Source organism: Chaetura pelagica, unplaced genomic scaffold (genome assembly GCF_000747805.2).
Source record: "Chaetura pelagica isolate M959 unplaced genomic scaffold, ChaPel_1.0 scaffold47, whole genome shotgun sequence".
In the NCBI taxonomy this organism is placed as follows: Eukaryota; Metazoa; Chordata; class Aves; order Apodiformes; family Apodidae; genus Chaetura; species Chaetura pelagica.
Genome location: NW_009954140.1, coordinates 491686 through 507987, shown reverse-complemented (window position 1 = coordinate 507987; position 16302 = coordinate 491686). Strand labels below are relative to the sequence as shown.

Here is a 16302-nt window from a genome sequence, read left to right as displayed (position 1 = left end):
GGGGGGGAGGCCCGAGGCAGAGCCGGGGGGGGGCGATCCCGCCGCGCTGCCCTCCCGTCCCTCGGGCCGGGGCTCCCGCGCAGCGCCGTTCCCTCAGACACCCTCCCCTGGCGCCGGAGCGTTACCTAGCGGCTGAGGAGAGAGAAGGAAAAAAAAAACCAAAACACAACAAAACACCCCAAAAAGGCGTCCGTGCACGTGCCGGGGGCTGCGGGACAGACCCCGCCTCAGGGCAGCCCCGCGGGGGCCCAAGGCCGAGCCCCCCCAGCGCAGGGGGCTCCGGGGACGGGGCTCGGTGCTGCTGCGGTTTCGTTCTCCGCACAAGGCGATCCCAAATTCTGGACTTAAAAATCCCTCAGGAAGTTTGCCTGGGTCCCTTACAAGCTTCAGCTGCTGCCTCGACCCAGCCGGTTGTTTGATGCTGCTTCACTCCTGCTGCTCGTAGTCCGTCAGAAGTTCGCAGCACACTTCATTTTACCTCAGACACCCACTTGTTTTATTTTCAAAAGCTGCGAGCCATGTAGTTCTTGGATCACATTACCCCTGTTTGTCCGTTGTTTGGGAGCTTTCCCCTGTCAGGATAACACAGGCCATTACTGATAAGAAAAGGCCTAAAAAATCCCACTTAACAATCCCATCACGTAAAGCTCCAGAAGTTTGTCTTAGGTGATACTGTCTACCCAAAAGGCAGCTGGAAAGAAAGAGAAAACCCCCAGAGAGGAGCAGATAGGGTTTTAGTTAACCATTTAAGACTCACTGAGTTTTCACAGGACAGTTTGTGCCACAGATATTTAAGTTCGTCTTACTGGTCTTAAGTTAGCAGGATAGCAGCAGGTGAGCCTAAGCACCCATCCATCTCCCCAAGGCAGCTACCAAGCAGCACATATTTTTCACATTTTCTGAGAAAAGAAAGCTGCTGTGGCCTGCTTGTCCAAAATGCTATTATTTCCCCCATAAATCATATAATAAAGTTCCTTGTTGAACAGACAGTTCATACATGATGAGATGCAATGTTACAGTAGAGCTTGATCTCTGTGAAACACTTCAGGTTTCTTAGAAAGGCAAGTTTCTGAGTAAACAAACTTACTGAGCAGCTGTTCTACTGCATTACACTGTAGGAGTTGCTCAAATATAGCAAAATTTAAATAATCTAGCCAAGCAAGCTAGATTCACTTTCTAAGAAGCCTGCTTAATACAGCCACTCATATAATACATAGCTACACTATGCTGTTTTTAGGCAAGATGCCTTTTATAGTGCTTTATATTCCTTTCTTGTCTTTTACTCAAGCACATCAAAACACTTTACATAATATTCTTGTTAACCCACAACCTTTTAAATAAAAACATTACCAACATTTTTTTATCTGATGAGAAGATTAAGATATTACTGCTTTTAGCCTAGGTTGAAAAACAATATTACTACTGCAGGTGGAATCAAGAAAACAAACCTCCTTCCTCTAATCTCATATTACAGCTCTACTGTTTTAAGTCTCTGTATCTTTGAGGCCACCTTTGCTTCTGTTAAGAGTCCTACCCAAGCTAGCTGCTAAAAGCCACAGCAAACACAGCACAGACCAAGCTTCTTCAGGAGGAAACACAAACCTGGGGAAAGGGGTGGGTTATGGGGGTTTATATACCCCTGTAGCTGGGTGGGGCTGGCCAGGTGAAAGGCCAGAGGCCATAGGGAATTGGCCAAAAGGGTTGGGTTGGCCAAAAAAGAGGTCTCCTAGGGCTTAGTCAGCATTGTGCTACAGGGAACAGGGGTTGCTTTGGGTTGGTTGGATTAACGTCCTTGATAATGTACAGGACCATTCGTGCACTAAATAGGATACTTTGGATTCTGTCCAGAACACTCTTGAGAAGACAGTGGAGATAAGTTCTTAAGGAGCTGCAGAGAGCCCCTCTGTTTTCCTTTCACAGTAGAGTGAGTCAGCTCACTGCCCTATTTCTAGACATAGTTAATCATACAAGTGTTCATCATAAAACTTTCATGGAGCTTGTTGTGAGAAAGTAAAATAGACAATTCACTGATCTGATCAGCACCTTTTCTGTGTAAGGGCTCTGCTTTGCTCTTGGGGGGATGTGTGAGCCTGATATTGTTGATGGCCTCAGGTGCCAGGCCTGCTTTGGGGAACTCCCAGAAACATCTTCCCATCGCCATGACACTTACTAAATCTCTCCATATGGCAAGCACTGGTGTAGGAGTGGTTTTACCTAGATTTACTATAAACAACTATGCATGTAACACCCCCTTATTTATAAACTGAAGAGAAAAAGCTGCACTTTTATCTGTGAGTCAGAGTACATCAGCAAATAGAAGGTCATATAAATACAGCTCAAGCTTAATTTTATTTTGGCCTGCTGCCTTTTGGTAGTTTTCTAGCATTTCAGAATTTTGTTAATTTTTTTAATGGAGGTAATTACAAAATCCTGGTTACCATAATAACCAGTATCACAATATTGCATGATAGCTGTCACTTTTGCAGTGAATTTTTCCACACACTTGCTGTAAAATATTTTAGCTGTCATTTAAGGCCTTGTGCCACAAAGCAGATGATGTCTCATCGCTCCACAGAAGCTGGAGGGCTCCTTAGAACACTCCAGATTCTTCAGAGCCATGCAAATACTTGACCTCTACTGAGTTGATAATACTTAACACATACACACACTAATTTAGAAGATCTCACTTACTTTACAAATAAATTAAGTTCACAATTTATCTCTGAAGTAGATATTGAAATTCCTACCTATAATGCAGAGTTGTTGAGGCAGACAATGTTTAGCTGGCCCAAATCTTGACAAGTTTTTTCACAAGCAGATACTGAGGCCAAGAAATGTGGCTGCCAGGTTCCCCAATGGGTCTCAAAGCAATTGACTCTAGCACTTGGTGCACCTTTGGAAGCCCATATATCAGCAAATGTCCTGGTGTTGCTAATTATCAGGCAGGCATCTGCTGCTCAGGAGTGGGAAGGCTGTGTGGTTCTGTGGGATCAAAACAATCAGCTCTGATCTGAGCCATTTTCTCCAAGACAGCTGCTTTTTCGGTTTTTATCTGCTCCCCCGTGTTTCTATTCGTGGTGACAGATCAAGCTCCTGTTCTTGAGGAATTCACTTCTGGCAGCAAGAAATGTTCAGACTCTCCATAATTTTCATAGAGTAATCTATGTGGGGAATTTTCAGTAAATAACATGAAAGCATCAGTGATTGAACACTTTAGGGAAAATAGTTTCATTAGGTTGATTTATTTTTCTCCCTAAAGACTTGCAGCTTCTGAAACACATTTTTCTTTCCAGGCATATACAGGTTGTATAGTTATCTGATCTTGCTGTTTTGCTAGTTATTTTCTAGGATCTGTATGTAATCATAGAATCAGAGAATGGTTAATGTTGGAAGGGACCTTAAAGATCATCAGATTCCACCCTCCCTGCTATAAGCAGGGACACCTCCCACCAGACCAGGCTGCACAAGCCTCATCCAAACTGGCCTTGAACACCTCCTGGCATCAACAACCTCCCTGGGCAGCCTGTTCCAATGCCTCACCAATCTTTCTGTGAAGAAATTTTTCCTAATATCCAATTTGAACCTCTCCTGGCACAACATGACCCCATTTCCTCTTAGGTGTCCTTCCTAGCACTGAAGGACTTCAGGGTGGTGTTCCTAAGCATGCAGATGATCTGCCTTGAACTGTAAGGAATGGCGTGTTTTGCATTCATGATCACATTTCATTTTGCTGCCTAAACCAGATTGTCACTTCTGGCACTGCAGCAAATCCTGCCTCCTGCCCATCTGCCCTGCCCTGCAGCCAGAGCCACCCATGAGAATGATACAGGCTCATTGGATTAGCACAGACAGTCTAGGGTGTTTTTTCTTGTTCTGCTTTTGTGACTTGGGCTTCCAAGTTACCCAGTTGTGTCATGGGTAATTATGCTTTTGAAGTCTAGATCCAGAGAGAAATTCAGGCACTTAATGTTTGTTTGAACAAGTGAGAGCACAGTGCATAAATCCATCAGGAGATCTACAAATAAATCTTCTGTCGGAGGGGAGTAAAAAGTACAATCATGGATTTATTTCTTTGCCTTTTTCTTGTTAGTGACCATTTTCTCCTTAAAATGATCTCCTGCCTTTCTTATTTTGAAGTCACTCTCAAAGACAAGATACTGAGGCTCTAAGCTGCTCTGTGCAAGCACACAGCTATGTTTTCCTCCTTCCCATTCCCAGCCCTCATTGTCAGCTTCGCCCCAGTAACTTTGTCTGATCCTCTCTTTACAATTGCTAATTGGCCTGGCAGGGATATGAGGTGACTGAAAATAGCTTCATTCCCTTGGTGTGTACACATTGACAAGGGTCACAGAACAGAAAAGTAGGGCAGAGTCCAGACCTATGGCTCATTCCAGCCACCTGCAGCCAAAAATTGGCACTTGCAGGTGGTGGTTGCTGTGCTGCCAACAGTTCTTTGCTAACCCAAAATGCAGGTGCAGGACTTGCCTTCATGAGAGGAGATACTGACATTCAGTGTGGGGCAGCAGAGGCTTTCTCAGTAAGCTTTGGATGCCTTTTGTTTTCCTTGAAGTGATGCAGCATCATGGAGAGTAGTGCTGTGTGTGAATGCCACACGAGGAGATCTCCAGAATCTTTCTTCTTTGAAGAAGGCAATATGGTAGAGACCATAAATCCCAGCTGGCAAAAGCCAGTCGTGTTGTATCTAGGAAATGCGTGGGTGGTTTGGATCAGTTTGCAGATCTAGCTGCTTCCTTGTTTGTTTGGATTTACAAGAAGTATATGTCCAAGCCATGAGTTTATGAGGGATATTAAAAAATAGAACCAAGAGTTACTAACCACCAGAAAGACTTTCCCAAGATCAGTCATGGCATAATCTTACAATATCTCATTGTGTTTATATAAAAGATAATTTTCTGGAGTAATGTACACAAATCCTTTCTTTTAACCAGAAAAGACATTTTGCATGTGTGGAAGGAGAACAGATCAGTGCCAAGGGAGATCAAGGGGAAGATGGGCTAGAAGAAGGATATGAGTTCCGAGCTGCTTCCTACCTCATTTCTGTTAAGAGCCCCAGGTTTGTTAAAAAGGAAAAAAAAAAAGAAAAAACAAGAGGAAAAAAACCCCCACAACCTGAAAAAACAAACCCCGAAACCCACCAAAACAAACAAACATCCTAGATCCCTGCTAATCTGGAATAGTTTTTATGACTTCTGGCCTATTTAATGGTGTTCAGATCTGTGCTCAGCCCAGCAGCACAGGTTTGTCAAAGACTGGATGTGTTCAGCAAATGGAAGAATCATTGCCTCAGGCTCCATTAGAGATTAATGGGACAAAGCTCCTGGTGGATAAGAACAGCAAGACAAATAGCCGTGGGTGACAGCATGCTCCAACACCTGGTGGAATCCAGTGCTTTGTCAGCTTTTTGTGGAGGCTTGCCCAAAAGTGTGTCAGGGCTGCAATAATACTCTGAGCTGAGGGAACTCGGTTCATCTACTGCTGCCAGTTTTTGGAGGGACTTAAGCTAATGTGATCAGTCCTGAATAAGAGGAGGGCTGATGTACTATCAGAAGCACTTCCAGCTCCCCAGTTCTCCTGAAGACCAAGACCAATTGTTTGATTTGAATTTTGTGAATTTCACCATTTCCTTGTCCTAAACAGAATGATTGAGGAGACTGACTGCTTCCCCTTCTGCTTCCACAGATGGTGATGTGGCAAGTGTAGCCAAGCTCACCTCTACCTAGGAGACATTCTCCCCTGAGGAGCAGTCCCCTTTTGCTGGACATGCTTACAGAACTGTACAGCCATGGACCTCAAGGAGAAGTGTCAGGTAGGTTTCCTGAAAAGGGTCATGCCCAACTTAAATATTGAATCCTTTTAACTGTCTTTATTTTGGGTCAAGACTCACCATTTGATGTTATTTTGTGATGTTATAGTCCATGAGTAATACCAAAGTTGAGAGTTCTGTCACCTTGACATTCCTAGAGATGTACATGCTTTTATCAGTAGGTAAGTCCTTTGCAGACTGGGAAGACTGAGGTACCTTGAGGGAACACAGGTATTTGCTGTCACTTATGCTGTGTCTTTTTGGGGATTTAAGGCAGGGCTTTGGGCCCTTGAAAGCTTAGCTTGGTTTTATTTGAGAGGCTGAATTCAGTGAGAAGGTTTTTAAAATAACATAAGGTAATGAAATAATCTGAATCCACGTTTCTGATCATAAGTGTATGTATTTCTTGGGCAGTTGCATATCTTTCTAGGGTATGCTGCAGGATATTATTTCTAGATCTGTTTTAGGAAGTGCCAGATAAGTCTAGATATTGTATGGAGGGGCAGTCTGCCTCTTGCTGGCTTTCCATAATTTGAGCTTCAAAGGAAAAAGAAGAGGATGAGATCTTTATGAATAGCTGCTGTAGAAGCTAAAAAGACATCTGCTGTGACTAACAGGAGACTGTTAACTTGGCAGAGGTTACTGCTTTCCCAAAGTAAAATTGTTTTGATCACATCACTGAGTAGTCACATCTCTCACATCCTAGCCAGGTTTCAGCAGCCACCTGAGTTTTAGGTGTATTTCTCACTCAAAAAAGCTAACTTGTCCTTATTCTGGCTCCCAGTCAGAAATGGGACAGACAGTTTGAGACCAGTGGAGGATGTTATACAAGCCAGGCTCTCAGGTGGCTCTGGTATGAATATTCTTGACTTTCCTTTTTGGTATCCCTCTCTCCATCACACTGAAAGCCTTGTCTGCCAGGTGGTGGTTGCTGTCTCTGATACACTCCATGCATCCCTTCCATGCTGTTTTGGTTACAGGGCTTCCAGCACCAAGAAGTGGTTTTGTTCATTAGTGCAAAGTACCTGTGAGATGATCACCTAGACCCAGACTTGCTCTAAAAGATTAGTAGAAGAGTGTAAGTGACTTAAAAGGTACTCGGTTTTTCACACTAGCTCTAGCACTTGCCTACTAGCCTTCTTACTTGCTGGGGTTTGGGTTCTGTAGACCAGGAGGGTCTGTTTTTACTCATGCCTGAACCTCTTACCATGGCTATGCTCAGAGGACTTGTTTGAACTAGGTTTTTTTAATATCAAATTGCTGTATTACTACAGAGGTAACATTCCAGTGAGGATAATTATCTATTTATTCTCTTGTTAATGACATCATGGCCTAATCTGGTACTGATCATGGCAAGAGATGATGCAATTACCATTTTGTGCTGGGGTGTGTTCTGTGCAGGGGCTGAGAGCACCAGCACTGGCATTGCTGCAGCCACAGAACACAGTGTGGGCACTTTCACTGCAGGTCACTGCCTTTGGTTCATCTCTTTCTCTCATGACATTCTTCACTGTAGAATGCAGGAGGAGCCTATCAAATTGCTGGACAGGCAGCAGAGGGGACAGTATTATAACAGACCTTTAAAAGGCCTAGGAGGATAGTGTCCTGCACAAGGAGACTGCAAGGTATCACTAATAGTCTCCTCTCCTGATTTACTGAAGTTTTTTCTTTCTCCTTTCTGAATGGGGATTAAAATTGAAGGCAAAAATCAGCACACTCTTTTCAATGGGAATTAAAATATATAATTGATACATACTGCTGCATTTTATGATGTTGAGGAAAGACCACAGTTTTGTTCTTGTTAGCAGCATATCATTTGGTGTTAAGGTGTTCACTCCTATTTTTATTCAATACTGCAGATCCTTCTTTCATCCCCTTTAAGGTGGAATCCATCTTCCTTTCCAAAGTGAAGAACTTGCTGATAAGGAAACAAATTAACCTGCTATGTCACCTCAGTAGGAAATTTGATGTGATGGATTTTTTTTTTAAATGCTAAAAATAAAATGAACCCAGGTGGAAACACCAGTCCCAGATCTAGATAAAAGCAATCTCTTTTCTCTAATATAAGTGTGTGATGAAGAGTTAGCACTCCTGGAACAGAAGACATGCTCAGAGTTCTGCTGCAGCACAGACATCTGTCACTCAGAAGATGAGAGACTTGTCCTCTGGCTCCAGTTAGCTAATACAGTTCTGTTTTCAGAAATGGCTGAGGATCAGAGTGTGTCAGGTGTAAGCTAGACTGCCTACCAATATTTGCCAGAAGCCAGACACTGCAGAGAAAGGCAGAGTACTTTAGGAGCAGTGCCAAAACCTTCTTAAATTAAATGTGCTGATATCCTTTTCTCTACCCTCTTCTCCTGACTTTCTAATTTTCTGTGTGTTTCTGAAGTGAATTTAAGACTTGTGAAAGGTGCCAGAATCTCTGCTCCAAGACCCACTCAGCAAATACCCAGACAGACATCAGCATTGATTGCAACAGGACAGTGTTAGGCTCCTGAGTTTGACTTAGGCTGTATTTGCAGGAGCACCTTCTATTAAAAATTACTGCCATCATCCATAGCACAGTTACCAATAACAACTGAGCTCTGTTATCCCAGTGTAATTGTTGGAGCCTGGATACAGCACTGCCCCTCCTGGCTGGAACCCAGAAATTATTTGGGGAGCCTGTGCTGAACTCCACATTGCTGCAGCCACAGCACTGTTGGTCCTGAGCCATGTTGTTCCAGGATGCCTAACCAGAGCTGCAGTCCTGCCTTGGACTGAAAAGTAGCCCAAGTCCTTTGCTGCTTCTCATCTTGCCAGCAACTGTATCTCCGTTTCTATTCCCTGCTGTTCTCTAAAACCTCAGCTCTTCTTCCAAGGGCTTTTCACAACCTGATCCTTTTTCCACTGCTGCAGCTTTTGCATGGGTCTCAGTCCCTGCCTTTAAACTCAGCCTTTTATTTCAACCAACACTTCTATCTTAAGATCTCAAGTTTACAGCTTCTGCTCTTTCATTCAGTTATTTCATGCACAAATGCATATCCAGATGCAATTTATGATACCAGCTGTTATCAGAAGGAAGCTTCATAGCACAAATTACTGCCCAGCACAAAACACTTCAGAGCAAGGTCTCTCAACAGTAAACAAGAGACAATTTGGTCAACTTCCACGTGTTTTTCACAACCGAAGTTGGAGTTTCAGGGCTGGGATGTTGTGTTGGGACCTCTTAACTGCATGAAGCTCAAGAGTTATTCCTGGTATTGCACTGTCACCAGCATGTTGGTTGGTTCACATTCATTTGAATCTCCAGAAGGTGCAGAGCCATGGGAAGCAGCTCAGCAGGGACTAAGATAGGAAGGGGCTGATACAGATACGTTGTGTGAAGGTTTGCCCCTTCTAGCCCCATGTTGTTGTCGTTGATCCTTTCTTTTTTCTCCTTACTTTTTTTCTTTGTGTTGAATTGTGTAGGTGAGTAGTTTCTTAGCAGGAAAAGAGGAAGGAAAGAAGGAAAAATGGTGCCATTAGGACATGTTGTTCCTTTCTGTGGCTTAAAATTGTTGTGTAGGTAACAAAATGCCCTACAGAAGGATGAAGGATGTAATTCCTCTTTCTCCGTTGCTTTCTCCTGAAGTGACATTAAAATGCAGTGTCTACTTCCCTTCAACTTTGGCTTTAAGGGCTTTGTGAGATTGCATTCTGGTGTGCAACTGGGTGCTGACACAGGTGGTGATGAGTTCCTTCAGGAGTGTCTAAATACAGACACCTCTTAATATCTGCACTTCTGGCTTTAAACACAGAATATGGGCATCTGAATCCCAGGAAAGGGAAGGAAAGGAAATTAAGAGCTTGGCTAGGAATGGCAGGTGAATCCTGACACCTGTACATAGTCTTCAAAGCTACATGGTGTGCTGAGGCTGGAAGCCTTTCCAGTGCCTGTCTGTTCCAATCTATACACACTGCCTGTAATCCTTGGGAAGCTATTGACATGGTTCTGGGCTGGGCCAGTTCTTTACTCCATTCTATGTGGAATGAAAGTAATTGATTTAGTGATGGCTTTGCAGAACTGGGAAGCCTCAGACAGAATTAGGACAGCACTGAAGTAGAAGCTATATAAAAACCCACTTATAAAGGTGCTTCCCTCCAATGATGAGAAGGAAGCATTCCTCTAAAAGATGAGAATTAGAAGGTTCATTCCTTCTTCACTTCCAAAGGCCTTTTTATTCCATTACCTGTTGTTCTACCCTGCCCTTCTCTGTCTACACTAATCCTGTGCCTTCCCTGTGCCACTGCTCAGGTGTAAGTAAACAGGGAGCCCCACGTATGGCACGTAACAACAAAGAATTATGTGCACCTTTTGGTTTAGATTGTGGATGTACAGATATTAGATGCCAAGAGGGGCCTCTGCTGCTTTCTCTGTAAAAAAGAGAAGAAAACCTGTAACCATTTCAAATTGTTTAAATAGTAAATACTTGTATTTTTAAATTGAGCTAAAAGTCAAAGCTGTGAAGTCATCTGGAAAGCTCACTTAGATTTATGTAGAGCAGTTAGTATTCCTGGGTCTCTCCATCTCAGCCTAGTCTTTTTCCTTGCCTGCTCAGGTGTTCCTTTCCCTGTAGTGTATTTTATAGCACTTTGTCCTGTCTAATTTGCCATCTGCTTTTCCACAGACCCCTGTCTGTCAGCATCAGCTCTTACTGTGCATGCATATGCAGGGACCCAGGGATTCTGGCTGTGTTGGCTCTATCTGATGAATGGACCATTCTTACAGACATCTGGTGCTATCCTGAGCAAACTTTCTTCTCTCTTTGCCTTCCTCTGCCCCCTGCCTTTCCATCGCTCATCCCCCACCCCCATCCACCGCCTCCTTGCTGGATCTGCAGCGTGACTGGAAACAGGCTGAATTAATCAGCAGACTGGTGCTTCACTCTGCTGCTTCTGTCTCACTCTCTGCAGCGCTGGGCTCTGCACAGTCTTGCTCTCTCTCCCTCTTTGCTCTCTCATTTTCGGAGGGCAGCAGCAGTGCAAGTTGCTGGGGAAGTGGCACAGGAATTTAGCCCAGATGATCTTCAAGCAGTCTGATCTCTGGATCCCCCACCAAGGCAAATGCCACAAAGTAAGTTTCTCTCCATTTAAATTCAAAATGGCTTTCCCTCTCTCCCTCCCCAACCTGCATCCTGTCTGATGTGATGGTGTATCAAGAGCTTTGAGGTTTTGGGGAAAGAGGTTATGGCAGGACATGAAACACTGAATTACTGTTTTAGCTAGAGAATGGCTTAGTGTTGGAGGTGATGGGGGAAAGCTCTGTTTTAAACTGCAGATTTAACCCTAGAACCAACAGGAGGGACCAAACATGATTTTAGCTACTGACTCCTGCTTTGCTGCCCCTTTGCCTTATAACTTAAATTTGCCTTTTTCTTCTGTGTGCTTTGATCTGTGGTTGTTGAACCTCCTTACCCCTTTGAAATGTCTCACACCTGCTAGGCTGTATCGTAGTTTTAGTCTCAGAAGTCTTCAGATACAGAAGTAGGGATCAGAAGGAAATTAATGGGGGAATGAAAGATGTCCTGAAGTTCTGTGGATTTCTGAGCCTTGCTGGCCCTCTGAGAGGGGATTAGCATCCCCTGGAGTAAGCTCTGCATTGGCATAAAGTAGTATCCTGTGTGTTGAAGCCAGAATAAATATGGATCCCTAACTGCTCTCTGAACTTGGAGGAATATTGTAACTGGATAAATTACAGTAATTAGAGCTCAGTAATTGCATAGTACAGGTAAGCTTCAAAGCACTGCGTAAACACTACCTCACTCTGCCAGCAGCCTGGTGGGGCAGGTAACTATGGTTGGGGATTTGCTGCTGCAAACAGGTCTGAAGAGACAGACTAGGGAATGTAGGATTCAAAACTGGGCTGTTACCTGGGGAGCAGTTGCCTCTCTCTACCATTGAGCTGCTACTGGCTGAGGGGGAAAGCAAAGCCCTAAGCTTTGCATTACCCATGTGGAAAGGTTGATTGTGCTCATTGGCATCTTACTCTGTGCTTTATGGGGATGTAATATCTGAATCTCATCTGGATTGAAATGGACTCTGTTCATACCAAAATGCAGTGGTGATTCAGATGGATGAGTAGCATTGTTTGGCCAGATCTCTTGGAGATCTGTGCTCCTTCAGCTGTGTCTCTTTGCAGTGTAAATCTGCAGGTCCTGCTAGCCATTGAGCATCAAATCCAGGGTCCACATTGGAGCCCCTGCAGGCACCCAGTTACCAAACTGGGAGGCTCTTTTGTCCAGGGGCAGGGAGAGGTCTGGGCTGCCTTTCATTCTGTTGCTGCAGATGGAGGATGGAGACAGGTGTGGACTATTGCTCTGTCCATTAATTTGGGCACTGCTGTGCTGAAGACTTTGCTTGTTTCATTTGATTTGAGATCAGCAACAGCTGAGCCATGGCTGCCAAGCTCACCTCAGGTGGTGTTAAAACCAAGTTTAACAGCTGTGTTCGTTGTGCATTCTGTTACCTTTCCTGGCATGTCCAGTTTTAAAGCTCCTTGATGGTGTTGCCCGAACTGTGCAGGTATCAACACATTTCTTTTTTCTGAGCCTTCCAGTAGTGTTCAGGTGGGTTGGTGAATATTACAATCTTCACAGTGTCTGCAGTAGGTGGGGAGTTGGTATTCCCATTAAAGAGATGAGAAACTAAGGTGCAGAGGAGTATCTGCTTTTCACACTGCCATGCAGAAATCTGCTGCAGAAGGAAGAACAGAATCTAGCTGTCCTGACAGATAGTCCAGAGTCCTAATCAAAAGTCATCCTATGGAATAGGAACGTGTCAAGGTGGAGGCTTCAAGCAGTCTGGATCACTAGAGAAGCACTCTTCCTAGGAGTCAGGGATCAGATGTCTTCTGAAAAGTAACCATGTGAACTCTAAGAAAGGCAAAAAGCATAATTGGGACTAAGAATGTAGGAAGTAAATGGAAATACTTGTCCAGAGAGGCCTGTTCATTGGCTTTGCTGGCTACATCTCTATCCCTCTGTAGCATGAAGATGCCATTTCAGGCAGCCTGAGCACCAAGCAGCTGCAGTTGGGCAGAGCTGTGTAGCATCCTGATGTATGATTTGCTTTAGAATAAATAAATCCCTCTCTAGCACTAGCCTGCTGGAAGAAGTGTTGCCCCAAGAAATTGTATGCTGTCATGCATATGATGTCTGCCATCCTCTGATGAGACCCAAAAATCACCACTATGGGTCATATTGTGCCTTATCCTAATCCATAATCTGATTACAGTTCTAAATGCAAATATATTTGGTGGGGTTACTCCTCTTGTGTTTTTGAAACTGTGAATCCTGCTTACATTTCAGGAGGTGTAATCCCTCAAATAGATTAATAGCGTGCAAAATGTCATTGTTAAATTAAAAACTGCTTTCTTGTTTCTGCTAAGGAATGCAAAATAGGTCTCAGAAAAAGGACAAACATTTCTGCTGCTCAGTTGCCTGCTTCCAACTGTCTAAATCTGAAAAGCAATTGAAGTGTTAAAAAAGGGGCCTAGTGTGTGCAGCCTGGGAAGAGGGAAACAATCTGACAGCTGCCTCGTAGGGGTTTCTCTACCACTGAATCCAAGGGGTGGAACTGAATCTGTGAAGACTGAAGCTTCTAGCAAATCTTCTGTTTTCCATTCCTGCCTTTGTTTAAATAATCTTTGTACAGGCAGTTACACTGAAGTGTGCAGCAGTCTTGGGGAGAAGCCCTTACTCTGCAAGGTACTGAACCCACAGAGGATGGAGGATGATTCAACCCACTTTGTGGAGTTGAACCAACTCGGTGCCTACAGGAGCAGCTGGAAGGGTGACTTCTTAAAAGCAAAGAATGTATTTGTGCTCCAGTATTACTTAAAAAAAAACGTTTGGCACATGTGATACACCACTACATATCATATCATATATCATATCATATTTCTCTGACATTTGCAAGCAAGCTAAGCAGTAATTTAACATGTAGGATATTTGCTGAAAGTGAAGAAAAGAGGAGCCAATTCATGCATCTCTTCATCTGTCTGTCCAGTCCACACTTCAGTGCATTCATTTCCTCTAGAAAATGAAATCACACATACAAAAAAGACCTGCTGCACTGTGTGCTTTTTCCTTAGCAGCCATCCTGCAGGTCACAGCTCCAAATGAGACACATTAATGTCTGCAAGGCAGAAAGTTACCACCATCCTGTGTCTCCCTGTCTTCAGCCAGGGCAGGGGTCAGCTCCGGAGGAGTTGTAAGTGCACTTAAGGCTCTTGTGCTCGCCAGCCTTTTGGGACAAAGGAGGAAGCAACTGCTTGTTCTCTTTGGGACATGTTTTCCTTTAGGCATGGGCAAAATGAAAGCATAGCCTTTTAAAATGCCTTCTGATACCCATCAGGGGTTTGCTTTCACTGTGACATGGCATTTAATGTCTGATTTTTCTTTTTTCTTGTTTTTGTTCTTCAGAGGAAACCCTGTGCTAAGGCAGCTTGGGTGGGAAGGTGTCTTGCTGTTTTTGTTTTGACCTGAAAATTAGCGGATTATGCTTGGAATGCAACTTTACAAAGCAAAGATGTGAATGTTGAGGTTTTTATTAATGAACTGGCACCTCCGGTGAATGGCTTCTTCACCCCAGGGTGCTCACCTCCTGTTTCATGTCAGGAAGAGCACTCAAACTGATGAAAGGCTGGGAAGATCCCTCTGGGACAGTTTAAGAGCACCTAGGTTTGCCATACAGAAAGGTTCACTTTAGGGCATTTGAAAAATGCCTCATTAGCAGTTGATGACTTAGCAGGACAGCTCTTGTTCTGAAAACCTACAGCTGCCCCTTGCCAGGAGCTCAGGGTGGCTCTTCTCTCCTGTCCTTTTTATTCCTGGGCTTCAAGGTCTTTTCCTTGATGCTCACCAGCAGTAGGTTATCCGAGTCACTGCAGGCAGCCTTTCACTCACATTATTACAGTGTTTACCAGGCTGGCTCTGCCTGCTTTGCCGAATACTCCATGCTTTATGTGTCAGGGTGGGTGTTTAACAATCCCTGCCCTTCTTGCTGTTCTTCCTCCCTGGCCCTGCCACACTCTGCCCTTGTCCTTTCTCACCTGCTACAGAAACCTTCCTTTGTGGCTGCCCGTACCTGGACTGATACTGCAGCAAAACATCCTGTGTAAAGACTGGAGCGGGTGTGCAAGTATTTCAGGAACCTTGTTTTATTACCTCTGGATTTTCTGCCTTTTCCTGTTGGCTGCCTGCTGTGCAGTGGCAGTTTCTCTGTCCAGGCAGCTTAAGCTGGCAGGTGTTGGCATTAAGTGCAGCTTTCATTTCTTCTGAAGCTCGTGATGTGTCCATTGGAACCAGCTCGGTGTCTAAACAGACTTTTCTTTTCAAAGTCCTTTTTGTTATTGCAGCCTTTAATTCCATGTCTTTTATTTATCTGTTTTCCCTGTTCTGGAGGGGTTGGGTGGTGGTATGGGTGCTTTGCTGTGCCCCACACAGCCAGAAGTCAGCAGAGAGAGAAGCCTTGTGTCCCTTGCTCTGTGTTGCTCACAGGCACTCCTGTTTGCAGCACTCCTGTGGTGCAGTAGCACATCTGCTGCCAGCTCTGCTGCCTGCCATCTTCTCCTCTGGGAGCCTTTGAGAGACTCCTGTGTTTAGCCCTGTGCTGATGTTACCTGGGCTGCTTCCAAGAACGGCACAGAACTGCTTCCTCTATTCCTAAAACTGACACAGAATGAAAACTACAGCAGGATTATTTTTAGTCCTGTAAAAGTGCAGCTAAAGCAGCATTGTTAGTCTCTGCCTGGCTAGAATTTGCTGTTTCAAATTGTCCCTGATAGGTAGGGAGTGTCTGTGGTAGATGGTAGTTTAAAGAGCGTCTGGCTGCTATGTTACAGTTTTGGATTGGACCATCAACGCAAATGAGTCCAAAGTCCAAGATTAGTGTCTCGTAAATGTGCATCACAAAACCACTCAGTTAAGGAACAGGAAGAAAAGTGCAGCTGATGACTGAGCTGCAGTGGCAGAGCTGGGTGTGTGTGCATTCAGCTCCTGAAGAGCAGAGCTGCTGCAGCCTCAGACCATGGTGCATTTGGCAGGGCTGGGAAGAGGTTGTGAATGCAATAGAAGGAAGAACTGCAGCTCCTGCCTGAGCTGTATTTGCTGGACTGTGTCCCCATCGGTGAGAGGGACTCCTAGTTTGCTTCTTCTCAGGCTGCTGCCTCTGCTGAAGCATAAGTGAGCAGTGGTCTGGACTCTGCCCCCATAGCCCTGTATGTTCACACAGCTCAGCACTCTCTGTAGGAGGAGCTCGTGCTGGAGTTGTGTCTGTCTGAACTGATCCATGGCCTAGCACTTACATCTGGTGGTTTCTGTGTCAAAGTAGCCACAGAGGCAGGATTTGTAACCAAAAATTCATAATAAGCAGTTGTGGAAATCAGACCACTCTTGTTTAGAACTGCAGGTACTCTACTACATAGTTGTTACTAACAGAACAAAATCCAGCCTGTA

At 44.4% G+C, this 16302-nt stretch overlaps 1 protein-coding gene across 1 annotated transcript in view; it reads left to right on the top strand.

Moving 5' to 3' along the window:
- The first annotated feature begins 5803 nt into the window (after positions 1 to 5803).
- Positions 5804 to 16302, top strand: part of KIAA0195 (KIAA0195 ortholog) — a 38622-nt gene continuing 28123 nt past the window's right edge. The window contains 1 exon segment of the mRNA XM_010002730.1: positions 5804 to 5827. Within this exon segment, the coding sequence (XP_010001032.1) occupies positions 5804 to 5827 (24 nt within the window).